General features: G+C 42.4%; 1 protein-coding gene across 1 annotated transcript in view; it reads right to left on the bottom strand.

Moving 5' to 3' along the window:
- The window catches only part of KIF5A (kinesin family member 5A), a 31,559-nt gene extending 20,538 nt beyond the window's left edge, over positions 1 to 11,021 (bottom strand). Inside the window, exon 1 of the mRNA XM_042782206.1 lies at positions 10,866 to 11,021. Coding sequence (XP_042638140.1) covers positions 10,866 to 10,994 — 129 coding nt within the window. The 5' untranslated portion in view covers positions 10,995 to 11,021. The remainder of the gene's footprint in view (positions 1 to 10,865) is intronic.
- Between the last annotated feature and the right edge of the window lie 3,064 nt (positions 11,022 to 14,085).

Below are 14,085 nucleotides of genomic sequence, written 5' to 3'. Positions count from 1 at the left end.
GGGGTCGCTATGAGTCGGGGCCGACTCGACGGCAAACAACAACAACAACAACAACATACACATACATACATATATATATACATGTGTGTGTGTGTGTGTGTATACATACACCAAAGATTATCAGTGGTTACTGGGAATGGGAGGAATGGGAAAAGAGTGGTGTTGCTTAGGGGGCATTGACTACTTTACGTTAAAGGTGGTAGAATCATTTGGAAAAGGATAGTAATAATGGTTATATCACATGGGGAATGTAATCAAGGTCACTGAAATTTACATATAGAAATTACAGTATTGGTGAATGTTTTGTTGCATATATTTTCAACCTAATAATAATAATAATAATAATAAATCTACCTTAAGTTTAAAAATATCTTCCTCAATAGATCCATATATCCTAATATGGAAAGGTCTTCAAGATACATACAAGTGAAAGATGCAAAGTTAGGGATATATATATAGTAGTTTCTGGACTGCATAAATGAGTCTAGAAACTACTATATATAAAATGAGTAGGAAGGAGTCTCCCTTTAAGAAGGGAATCAACCTTAATGAAAGGGAAACTGTGAGGCAAATAACTTAGATTTACAAGTATGTTGTTTAACTCAGGTAGTATGTTGTCAGTCCTCTTTGCTGATAAAAATGCTAAAGATGTATAATATTCACAACCCAGGGAACTAAACAAAGAGTATATGGTAATCATATTAAAGAAAAGACCTCAGGTAAGATTAAATGAGACTATGTTGTTTTCTATCATACATGACAAATTTCTAAGCCATGGCTTCCATTCAGTATAAATGGACTATGATTTAGTTGTTAAATTGTTTTACTATAGAGGCCATCTTTCTCCATCTGAAATGAAAATCTCTAGATTATGGACATCAGTGTTTAGGAGACATTTTTTAACTAATCAAGAAAAGTCATAAAACATGGCTAGTACTGGCAATGTGGCTCTACATATTTCTACAATATTGTGTTGAATATGTAGACTCTTTTCTATAAGGAATTATATGAAAGTGTTAACAGTGGTTATTTTGGAGAGAGAAACTGGGAGTGAAGTGCCTTTCATTCTTCATTTTATATCCTGCATTATTTACATTTTTAAAATTCACACGCAAGTATTATGTTTCTTCTTTAATGTCAAAAAAAGGTGAGAAATGGTGCATTACTTTTTCTTCTTTAAACTTCTCATGCATAGGAAAACTAATAAATATTATTAATTTAAAAAACTGTAATCTGGCTTATGGGAAAAAGATTTACTGAAATATCTATCTGGTCTGTCTGTTGTGAAGGGCTTGGAAGCCCATAAGAACAGAATCCACAAGTGAAAGAAGTTGTAAAAGGTACTCTCTACAGTGAAGGGAGTACTGTAAACTGAGAGGACCTCACTGGAGGACAATGCTATTAAATATTTAAGTGTTCATACCGTTCACACTCTGTGCCAGCAATCCTGGTGCTCAGAATTTATCTCACCGGAAGACTTGCTGAACCACTTAAAGATGTATGTAAAAGGATGTCTACTGCAGTGGTTTATATTAAAGGAAAACTAGAAAGAATTCAAACATCCATTAAGAGGCAGTTGGTTATGATACATCCATAGTCTACCACCATTTAAATGAGTGAAGTTGATTTATATAGAGAGAGATGTCCAAAACTGATTGTTAACTGAAAAAAACTATATGTATAAACCATATGTATGTACACGGTGGGGGTGGGGGTGCTGGCGGCGGCGGCTAGCTGCCATTGAGTTGATTCTGACTCATGGCAACCCCATGTGTGCCATGCAGAACTGTTTCATAGGGTTTTCAAGGGTGTGATTTATCAAGAGCAGATCACCAGGCCTGTCTTCCAAGGTACCCACTCCAGGTAGGTTCGAACTGCCAACCTTTGGTTAGTAGGCAAGTGTTTAACCTTTTGCATAGCTACATTTTTAAAAAAATATCATATGGATAAAACAGCTTTTAAAAAGAGATATGGAAGACCATACACAAAGTAGTTAATGGTGGTTATCACTGGAAAGAAGAATGATGGGACCTTCTGTCTACATTTTATGTGATATCTAAGCATTTTACAATGACAAGATTTTTTTAATTAAAAAATATATTATAAATGATGTTATAGAAGAAAATATGATACAACATGGTGTACACAAAATACTGTCAAGCAAAAAAGTGGTTTTAAAATAACAAGTAAAGGATTATCCCATTTCTATAAAAAATATTATATAGAGATACATATACACATATACATATGCATACACACACACACATATATACATAGGCACTCTGGTGGCGTAGTGCCTAAGGCATTTGACTGCTAACCAGAAGGCTGGCGGTTCAAACCCACCAGCCACTCCTCAAAAGGAAGACTGGGCAATCTACTCCTGTAGAGATACCACCTCAGAAACCCAAGGAGAGGTCAGAACTGACTCGACGGCAATGAGTTTGTTTTTTATATGTTGTTGTTGTTATGTGCCGTCGAGTCGGCCCCGACTCATAGCGACCCCTCCTTGGGTTTCCGAGGCAGTATCACTACGGAAGTAGGATTGCCCAACCTTCCTTCCGAGGAGTGGCTGGTGGGTTTGAACCGCCAGCCGTCTGGTTAGCAGGCAAGTGTCTTAGCCACTATGCTACCAGAGCTCCTAATATTTAATATATATGATAATATTTACATAAATGTTAATAGTGTTTATCTTTACATTTTAGGAGTTTTTGTTATTTCTTCCTTTATATTTAAAACTTTTCTAAAGTGAAAATACGTAATTTTTTTTTAAATTTGTTAATTTAAAATTTTTTTTTCAGTATGTCCTCCCCTCCTGTACCACCTCTGAAAATAAGTAACTTTTAAACCAGAAAAGTTAAGGTTTTAAAAACAAAGAGATTAATATTCTCACTACATAAACAACTCTCATAAATTAGTAATAATAAAAAAAAAACTAAACAGAGAAAAAGGGGCAAGAGCTTAGTACTAAAAACAGAAGAAATACAAACGTCCAATAAAAAATGATGTTCCACATTTTAAAAGAAAAGGAAACCAAAATTATAACACCGTTTTTCACCTGTCAAATTGGAAAACGAAAATTTAATTGTAATACCCAATGAGCACCCTCATTCACTTCCGGCAGGAGAGTAAGTCCATTCAACTTTTATGGGGGCAATTCAGAAATACATAATCAAAAAGCTTAAATTGTACATATCCTTTGACCTAGAAATTCTAGGTCTAAGAATTTATACTATGGAAATCACACACATAGGCAAACATTTGACTACAAGGATGTTTATTATCATATTGTTTATAATAATGCGATATCAAAACAACTTAAAGGAATAACATTTAAGGAACTGGTTATCATAAGGAATTGACTACATTAACAGCACATGCAACTATTTTATTCTTTGCTGTTATTTAAATGGAGTCACAATAGGACATGAATAAATCTCAAAAATACATGGAGTGAGAGAAGCCAGATATAAAAGAGTACATACCGTATGATTCCCTGTTACGAAGTTTAAGAATGGGCAATACTTATCTATAGTGGCAGATGGCAAAACAGTGGTTATCTAGGGGTGATACTGACTAGAAAGCGGCATAAGGCAGCCTTCAGAGGTGATACAATTGCTCTAGATATCTATTTGGGTAATGGTTACATGAGTGTCTACATGTGTAAAATTCATCAAATTGTTTAAGATATATGCACTGCATGAATTTATACCCCAATAACTGCTGTCTGCTATCATAAAACATATCATCAGTAAAATTATGTTATAGTGGCTCTTAAACACATGAATTGATGCTCAACCTCACTCTTAATAAGACAAATGAATATAAAAACTATGAAATAGCATTTTTTTTTTTTTACCTATCAAAGTGGCCAAAATAACATAGTTTGGTGGTGCACTGGGTCGGTGAGGAAACAGACGTCTACATACCACTGGTAGGAGTATAAACTGGGGCCAGCTCTATGAAAGATGATTTGGAACTGTCTCTGAAATTTTCAAATATATATACATTATGACCTCCACTTCCAAAAATTATACTAGATGGTGCACATTTGGGAGCTCTGGTGGCATAGTGCCTAAGGCATTTGACTGCTAACCAGAAGGGTGGAGGTTCAAACCCACCAGCCACTCCTCTAAAGGAAGGTTGGGCAGTCTACTCCCATAGAGATAAAACAACAACAAAAAAAACACCCACTGCTGTGCAGTTGGATCCGACTCATAGCGACCCCTCCTTGGGTTTCCAAGGCGGTATCACTATGGAAGCAGATTGCCCAACCTTCCTTCTGAGGAGTGGCTGGTGGGTTTGAACTGCCAGCCTTCTGGTTTGCAGTCAAATGCCTTAGGCATGAGGCCACCAGAGCTCCTTCCCATAGAGATACCACCTCAGAAACCCAAGGAGGGGTCTCTATGAGTTGGATCCAACTCCACAGCAGTGAGGTGGTTTTTTTTTTGGTGCACATTTACAAAATATGTATATACAAGATCATTCAATTGTAATAGTAAAATACTAGAACAAGTCTAACTGTCCATCGATAAGGGCCTGATTTTATGGCATATCCATACAACAGAATATTACACAGTTGTTAAAAACATGAAATAGGTCTTTATGTGATGATATGGAAGGATCTCTAAGACTTATTATTAACAACAACAACAACAAAAAAAAAAACAAGATGCAGGACAGTATGCTATCATTTGTGTAAACTAAAAAGTATATGCATGTATTTTATATATATATATATTTGCTTTGAAATGTATAGTATATTTTTTGAAAGGTCCACAGGAAACTGGTTGATTTTCTCTTGAAAGGAGAACAGGGTAGCTGTTGAAGAGGTATAGGAAGGAAGCTTACTTTTTGTTATATAGCCTTTTGCATCATTTGAATGTTGCCACATGTGCATGTAAGATCTATTCAAAAATTAATTTAAAAATTTAAAAATAATAAGTCCAATTATGTAAAAATATCTAAAGATGGTGAAATAATCATAATATTTTTATGTGAAAAAATAGGTTACAAAACAACTTCATTAAAATTAATAGATGCATATATATATATACACACATATATACACATATATACATATATACACATATACATATATATAGATATATAGATATAGATATAAGACTGGCAGCAAATACATTAAATAGTTAATAGTGTTTTTCTTGGGGTTGTTAGATTTGGGAGATTTTTAGTTTCATCTATGTGATTTTCTTTGTGTTCCACTTTGAAGATAATTACAATGTTTTAGTGCTGCAATTATATTATTTTTAATGTGATTAAAGAAAAATCTACCTTAATTCTTGAATTTTAATCTCTCAGCTTGCCTAATTATTCCTCCCACCCAATGGCCAAGAAACAAAAACAAACAAAACAAGTCTATCTCAGGCCGATGACTCTCGCCTCTTCTCAACCAACATCTCCATCCACGCTTCACCAAGCCAGGCATCTAGCCTGAAGGGATTAAATGTAACTCCTAAACCCCTCCCTTCTTCCCTCCAGGGAACCTGGGCACCAACACACACACACACACACACACACACACCAATTATAGGATTCCAGACGGTATGGTGAATGCATTAAAATGGAAGGCGCTCTCCAAATGCTGAAGCCAATTATTTCCTGAGGAACCTATCCTTAGCTTGGGCTGAGGAGAAGAAAGAGAGCAGAGGGGAAAGAAGAATTGGTTTCTCAGACTGACGATGGTAAAAGATATCTGACAGCTAGAAAAGGATGCATTTAGTAATCTCATGGGTAGAGAAAGTCATATGACTTGGATTACGATTTCAAGGGTTCTGGAAAGGCCTGCTACCCATTTCCCTACTGAAAGGCGAGCCCTTAAAATCTAAGTCTCACTCTTCATTCCTTTATCTTACAATTTTTATTTCTCTTAAAACATAAATTTCTTTTAATTTGCTATTGATTATACTCAGAACGAATTAATTTTGTCAGATCTTTTCATGAAAACAACCAGACCAGTGGCTTTCTACTTTTTCTGCCTCTGGACTACTCACATGGGAAACATCTCTATTATTTACAGCTCTCATTATACATAATTACTTTAATCTGACAGCAGTGTGTAGTGGGGAGTTCCCTACCAAATCTCAAGGAGTGTATGTATAGTCATAAAAGCTAGTTACAGTGCCCCCCCACCCCAGCAGGATGCTCCACAGGTTGAGAGGATCACCACCCAAACTTAGAGCTTCTTAAAGGCAGGGAATCTCTCATATACCACTCCCCCAATAAGCACAGTCCCCGAACCATAGACCACTCTTCATAAACGTTTGTTGAGTAAATATAGATTTTGATGGAGAAAGAGAGCAAGAAGATATTGTTGTTGTTGTTGTTATTGCTGTTATGTGCCGTCGAGTCAGCCCTGACTCATAGCGACCCCTCCTTGGGTTTCCGAGGCAGTATCACTACGGAAGTAGGATTGCCCAACCTTCCTTCCGAGGAGTGGCTGGTGGGTTTGAACCACCAGCCTTCTGGTTAGCAGTCAAGTGCCTTAGCCACTATGCTACCAGAGCTCCTGGAAGTATGGATGAAACAACCAGTAAGAAAGGAAACTGTTAACCTCTTCCCAGTGTTGTCAAAAGCTAGCTTGTGGGGAGACACTGCATAAAATAACCAAAACCAAAACCAAAACCAAACCCATTGCCATTGAGTTGATTCCAACTCATAGCAACCCTATAGTTCAGAGTAGAACTGCCCCATAAGGTCACCAAGGCTGTGATCTTTACAGAAGCAGACTACCCCATCTTTCTTCTGTGGAAAGGCTGGTGATTTCAAACCACTGACCTTTCAGTTAGCAGCCAAGCACTTAACCACTGCACCACTTTTACACAAGGACTCCTTCTTTAAAATAACAATCTAACTCTCATCAAGAATTCATGATGCATCTAGCACTGTGATAAGCACTTTATATGCATTATCTTTTAAATGATTGCTTACAGCAATCCTACGAGGTAGATACTATTATTATTCTCATTTTATAGATGAGGAAACTGAGGCTCAGAGAGGTAAGGTAGCTTGTCTACAGTCACACAGCTGAGAAATGGTAGAGCAGTTTCAAATCCAAGCAATTTGATTCCAGACCTCCATTGCCAAGGTAATCAATGAACTGAAATGCCAGCACTGCGTCAGATCCTTATCATGGCTTTTTCCCCTCCTCCTCCTGGTGCCCCACTCCACATCTGAGCACATTTCCAAATGTTTCTGGACAGAACTAAAGTCCTTCATCATTCCATTTTCCCAACCTCAACTCTATTTTCAGAAGTATTCTATTCCCTTCCCATCCTCCCAGAGGGGTGTCTCTTGCCACTCCCACCTGCAGGTAACTGAAGATCCATTGAGTTGGTGCAATGTCAGAGAATGGGAGATTTGTTGTTTTAGAAACATTCAGAATCCTCTCACCTTTTAGAAATGTCCCCTGGGAGCCAATCTCATTTCCACTGACAGAAATGTTAAGAATTCCTCATAGCCTTCTTTGCAGAGTCTTTCTTCAGAATCCCATAGTCCCGATCTCTTTGTTCTCCTTTAACCCCACTCTAAGCCTCCTTGTCATCTCCTTGTTCACTTGTGTATCTGAGCACCTAGTTTTCCATCATGTGTGATGACTGAAGCTAATGGGAGGGCCTAAGATCAGGGGTCCAAAGATGACCAACCTGTCTCAACCCTTAGTAAAGCACTTGGTAGAGGCTGAACTCAGAGCCCCAGGACTGATTTCCATGGAGACACCCCTGGGGATAGTTACCATGGTAATACTGGAGAGACACTGGCCACAGCAAACGTTACCTCCCCTCTCTAATTTCCTTCAAAAGTCTCCCTAAAGCTAAGGGGAGCCCTGGTACCCTTTTTCAGATATCAAAAGTATTCCTGAGCCATCCCAAACTATACTGACTCTGCTCCAACAGCCCTGCAGGCCTCAACCTAGACATTTCCTAGTGAGGTACTTGATGTTCCTGATTTTATTTTATTTTATTTTATTTTTTTTTTTTTTGCCTCCTTCAGAACTCACTTAACCAATGGGGGACCTGAGGTTGGCAACACGTAGTGGACACATGAATGAAGGAGTGTGTATGCTTGGTGGATTTTTCTTTTTCCTCTCACTGTCATCCCTCTCATGTCTGATGCTCCATTTGTAGGGCCTAGTAGAGGTGTAGCAGCCCAGACAACAGGCAGTAGGCTACTCTTCCTATCAAAGACCAAGGCAGAGAAAGACAGAGAGATACATAAATGCATCCAGAGACAGAGTCACATTGGGTTCTGGGTGACACGAAGAGTAAAACAAGATGCACACCACATAGAGGGTGGCCCAGACATCCTTCTACTATGACTCAGGCCATTAACTTTTGACAAGGCCTATCCCCCAGATTCCTGGGAGAAGTGGGGGGAAGGAAAGGGGGAGGGATATTCTTTCTCCTACTCGTTGCCAAGCAGAACAAAGCCCAGGAAGATAAGAGACGCTAAAGACCAGAGCTAGCTGCAGTGCCTGCCGCAGAGGCAAAGAAGCAGTTATAGGAAGGAGCAGGGGCTGGATTTGGAAAGATTATCTTCTCCCACCTTCACTCTTCCCCGCCTTCCAAGCTTCCTCCATTAATTCCTCAAGCCTTCCCCACCCACTGGCCCCCTAGGGGAAACCAGAGGAGAAAAGGGGTAGGAGATTGTGACCCTCGAGGGTCTCCTCAAAATCACTTCTCCTATAGCCCTCATTCCCTTAAACGAGGAAGGAATTTGGAAGACTAGGAAGGCAAGTGGCCAGGATGCTGCCTGAGACAAAATGGCCCCTCAGAAGCATTTATCTTGGTGTGAGAGATTGACATGGAGGGTTGGGGTGAGGGAAGATACAACACAAGCCAAAGGTACAGCCCTTCCAATAACAGGCTAAGAGACAAGGAAAAAAAGACAAGCTGTGAAGACAGAATCTGAATTGGCAGCCCCTCCCACCAACCTCTCTTCATCTCTTTTTCCTCTCTACCTCCCACTGTGTTTCTCCTGTTTAGTTGGGTTAATTGGACAGATTAACACCACACTGCCTTCTCTCAAGAGTCACCCCCTGCCCCCTGCCCAGCACACCAAGGCACCCCAGGGAGCCTAAAAGAGTTAATTCATACTCACCTGAAATGCTCTTTTCTGGAGCACTTACAAGCAGAAACCTTTTTTTGTGGATTGGCTGCCCCATAACCCCACTGTTATGAAGGCTGTTTCTCAGCTTTCGTGTGTGGTAGAGGGGCTTCAGTTCCAATTCTCATAGTTAATGCCTGCTGTCCAGATTACTCAGATACTGATTTCCCCAGGGACCCAGGCTTTTTTTTTTTTTTTTTTTTAATTTTTTAGCCTGGCCAGACTGACCAGAGGACCCCAGACTGCAAGGCCTGGGATCCCAAGCCAAAGGGAGACAGTGGCACTCCCCATGTGGCAAATACACACAAACTCACACACACATACACAAACACACACAAAGCATCCAATTGAGCTCATAGTGTGAGGGCACAGGGTGGTGGTACAGCCCTCCCTGAAACCCTTGGGGATGGCTAAGCAGGTCTCTTCCTAAAACACCTTTATTCAAAATCTCATTCTCACTGATTCGTAGAGTCCAGGCTTCTTCCTCTCCTTTCCTTCATTCCTTTAACAAACATGATTCCTGCACCTGTGCCAAGGACTGTGGATCAAAGATACGTAAGAAGTGCCCCTGACCTTGAGCAACTTCTTAAGTGTGTCTCTCTCTTCTTAAGCAGGGCTACAGTTTCCTGGCCCCTCAAACTCCACAGGACTCAACCCCCAGATCCTTTCACCCCCACAGCCTGAAGTCCCTACCAGCCCAGGCAAGATGGAGTGGACGAAGCCTAGGAATTCTCTTTGGGTCCTAACAGATAAAGGCCTAGAACAGGAATGTGGGAGATTTGAGTTCAGCTCCATGAATTAACTGTGTGACCTTGAGAAAGTCATTTAACTTTATCGGGCCTCAACGTCTTCATCTATAAAATGGAAATATCTCTATTTGAGAATTAAATAATATGCATACAGTGACAAGCACATAATAAATATTATTGTCCTTCTTAATAAGATCTCCCTCAAGGGTAAGGGTTATCATGATGAGCTGGAGGTGGCTTGCTACTTCTTATTGGATCATTAGGAGAAAGGATGAATAAGCAAGTACTTATGATTTTGGAGTTTGGGCATTTTTATTTGTTGTAGGGGAAGTATTAGGGGGTCTGAAATCATCTTCCCACCGTTCCTGGGAAGAAAAGGCAGACATTTCCTTAGGACCTCAGAGGATTCCCCCCCAAACTGGGTGTGGCAACAATGTATTCCTTTCCCAGAACACCCTTCATCAGACTTGTGCCCTTCCCCCAAGTCCATGCTGTAACTAATTCTGGGATTGATGGAGGATTTGCTCCTGGAGCCCACTTCCGTTCACACCTCCGCAGAGACCCTGCCTGGACTGCCCACCTCCCGTCTAGCCCATCCACCAGCCTTCTCTCCTGCCTTCCTCGGAGGTGGGGGCAGAGATCTGAGCCAATAACAAAAGGAAGATGCACCTTCTCTGGGAGAGAGGGAAAACATCAGAAAAACAGGGGATTGGCTCTAAAGGGTAGGGACCCTGTAGAGAGCAGCAAAGGGATGTTGCGTTCCCTGGTCCCGGGAAAGTAGCCCCCTCCACTCTGCGGAGTCTGGACCGCTGGCCTGGCCAGGCCACACCCAGCCATCCTGATGCAGGGGAGAGGAGGGGCTGCGGAGCGGAGGATGAGGACGGAGGATGAGCGGAGGGGAGGGGGCGCAGTGTGACAGGCAGGGGCTCAAGCTCCGCGATGTAAGATTCAGTCCCTTTTCCCCTCCCCAAAATCCCTTCCAGGGGCAGCACTCACCCCAATAATGACGCTGTCGTCTCCTTGGAAAATGGGGATGAACTTGTCCCCCCGAAGAATCTCGGCCTGGTTGAGAGGCCGAAATCGGCAGAGCACCTTAATGCTACACTCGTTGTTGGTCTCCGCCATGGTGGTCGCCGACGTGGGTCTGGAGCACTTTTGGGGCTGCAGGGGTGATGGGTGCTCCGGAGGAGGAGGGCGCTCAGCTGAGGCGAGGAGCTCTGACTCTGTCGGGGGCGCCGGGGTGAAGACTGGGAGCAGAGCAGGACCCGGGCGCGCTTTCTCTCCTGCGGCACGGGGCTGCGGGAGGGCGACCTGGCGGCTGGTGCTCTCGCGGCGCTCTGCCTCTCCGCCCTGCGCGTTGCAGCGCCGCGCTGCGGGCTTGGGCGGGGCCGCGATGAGGAGCGGGGGCGGGGCCTCCTTCGCGGGGAGCCACTCGGTACACTACGACCACCGAATGGTGTGACCGTTCTTCTCCACTCGCCTTTTCCCCCTCTACCGCCCCCTGAGACTCGGAGATAACCTTGCCCTCACCCTCCCCTACCCAGTTCACACGCTGCGTCCCCTTCCCCCGACCTGTTTGTCCCTCCCTCGGACTCCACCCCCCTGGAAGGGAATAAGGTGTTAGAGGTGGGTGGGTTTATCTAAGGAAGAGGGTCAACAAGGTTTCCATCCCCCTACCCCCAGGGTATCCCCTACCCTGTTACAATCTTCTCTGTAAATTAGGAGCGCACTTATTCCCCCTGTCCACCCCTCACGTACAGACCCCAAATTTCCAACTCACTCAGCCTTCAAGGGCAGCTGCCTGTATCCCTACTGAGTGGGTCTCCAAGTCCCACTCTTGAGGGAAAGGTATCAGGAGAGTCTGGCTACCGTCTCCCCTTCCACATTCAAAGATGCACCCTACTTTCTCCCAAACATATATACCAGGCCCCCAGTTCGAGAGAAGGCAAACTCCCATTCTGTACTATCAGAATTCAAAAGCAGGTGTATTTCTCATTTTTGCTTCTAAATTGGGGCTGGGATGGAGGTGGGCAGGAGCAAATTTTGTAAAGAGAAAGGAAGTGGGAAGGCAATGCAGGAGGGGTGATGATAGGAGTGGGTAAGGTCAGAGGGGCTTCTGAGAGGATCCCTAGATCTGACACCTGCATTTGGGTTTCAGGCAGGTTTAGAGACCTATGTGAGTGCGGGTTTCCTGTTCCAGTTCCCACTGCACAGAGTCCCAACACCCCATCCATCCCCTTTCTCAAGCCTTTCTTCTCTGGAAAAAGTTAAGCCGAGATGCCTTTTCCTTATTCCTCTGTGGTCAGAATACTGCTGCATCCTCTGGGCAGAACCACCAAGATGCTGGCTGAATTGATTTTTCTCCATGTCACAGGCCTTTGCTGGCCAACAGAGTTGGACTGCAGGAGTTGAAGCTCTAGGCCAAAGGGAGGGGCTGGTTGATGGGAGAAAGCAGGAGGGAATAGAGGTTCTGCCCAGCAACTGCGTGGTAAGTGTCTAAGGTCACTTAGGCACTGCAGGGCAAGGATGAGCAGCTGATGGCCTGGCCAGATAAGACCCAATTACTCAGAGCTCATCTGAGGGCGATCCTCTGTCAGGCCTATACCTCTAACCCACCTGAATCTTAAGAGAACTGAGGGCAAATGGTCCAGCACAGGAACTGGATGACAAGGCAGTAGGACTATGGAGAAAGAGAGGAAAAGGCAAAGGGAGGAGCCAGGAGGGTATAGATAGAATGACAATGAGTTCCAAACTGAGGAAAAACAGGCATCTCTCCAGTTACTTGGTCTGGCACTATTTCTAAGTGTTGCAGTATCCTGCAAGCTCTGGAAACATCCTGGGAAACATCCCAACCTTATGGCTCCAGGAAGATGTCCTTAGTGAAAGAGTTTCAAAATGCCAGTCCATGGATATCTAGATATCCTCCCCAACAACAACAACAACATTAAAAGAACAATGTGCTATTATTACCTGTTAGATCAGTGCTCTACTAAAAAACCATCTGCATGGGTGCAGAAGATAAACATTTAATCTAAAGCAAAGATGAGAAGATATGGATGCAGGGAAATTAGAGTACTGTAAAGGAGCAACCAGAACCAAAGAGAATGTTGAAGTCTGAAAACTATTAATGAAGAGGTTAAGAGCACAGAGTGTGATCAAACAGATACCAAGCCACCACTCTTCTATTATATGAACTTTGAAACAGTATTGGCAAATTTAGAGCAAAACAAAAGAAACAAAAACAGGATACCCTGTTAAGTTTTAATTTCAGGTAAATAATTAATCTTTGTGTGTGTGTGTGTGTGTGTATCCCAAATAAAGGAGTTTTGGTGGTGCAGTGGTTAAGGAATTTGGCTGCTAACCAAAGGATAGGTGGTTTGAACCCACCAGCCACTCCACAGAAGATGAGGCAGTTGACTTCCATAAAGATTTACAACCTTGGAATCCCAATAGGGCTCACTATGAGTCAGAATTGACTGGATGGCAGTGACTTTTTGTGTGTGTGTGTGTGTGTGTGTGTCTGCGATTTTATATCCCAAATATGGCATGTAACCTACTTATACTAAAAATGATTTGTTGTTGTTTTTTTTTTTCTGGAATTCAAATGTAACTAGGCATCCTGTTTTTTATTTATTTATTTATTTTTATTGTGATTTGGATGAAAGTTTATAGAACAAATTCATTTTTTATACAACAGTTAGTACACATTTTGTTTCATGTCATTGACTGCAATTCCCCACAATGTGACAGCTCTTTTCCCACTTCCTCCCTGTAGTTACCTCTTCCTTGTGTCCTTCTTTCCCCCTCTCTTGCCCACCCATCCCCCAGCTATCTCCCAGTACAAACACTGCCCTTCTCTCCCATGATTGATTGCTCCAAGGAGTGTATCTTCCTGATGCAAATATTCACCCTATACTTATCTATTCCACAATCTGTGGGATCACGTTTCTTTGGAATGGGTACAAATATGGATCTCTTCCAGTCAGTTGGCCAGGTAGCTGTCTTCAAATCTCTTGGCATAACCGAGTAAGTTCCTCCAAGGGGGCATCCGTTTGTTGAAATATATTCAATGGTATTCTGTCAATTCCCGGAGTCTTGTTCTTCGCCAATTCCTTCATTGCAGCTTTGACTTCCTCCTTCAGTACCATTGGTTCTAGATCATATGCCACTTCCTGAAATGGATGATGACAACCAATTCCTTTTGGTACAGTGATTC

This window comes from Orycteropus afer, unplaced genomic scaffold (genome assembly GCF_000298275.1).
Source record: "Orycteropus afer afer isolate SDZICR_OR568_19922 unplaced genomic scaffold, OryAfe1.0 scaffold00261, whole genome shotgun sequence".
Lineage (NCBI taxonomy): Eukaryota > Metazoa > Chordata > Mammalia > Tubulidentata > Orycteropodidae > Orycteropus > Orycteropus afer.
The sequence above is the reverse complement of the archived record's forward strand: the minus strand, read 5'-3'. Positions and strand labels throughout refer to the sequence as shown.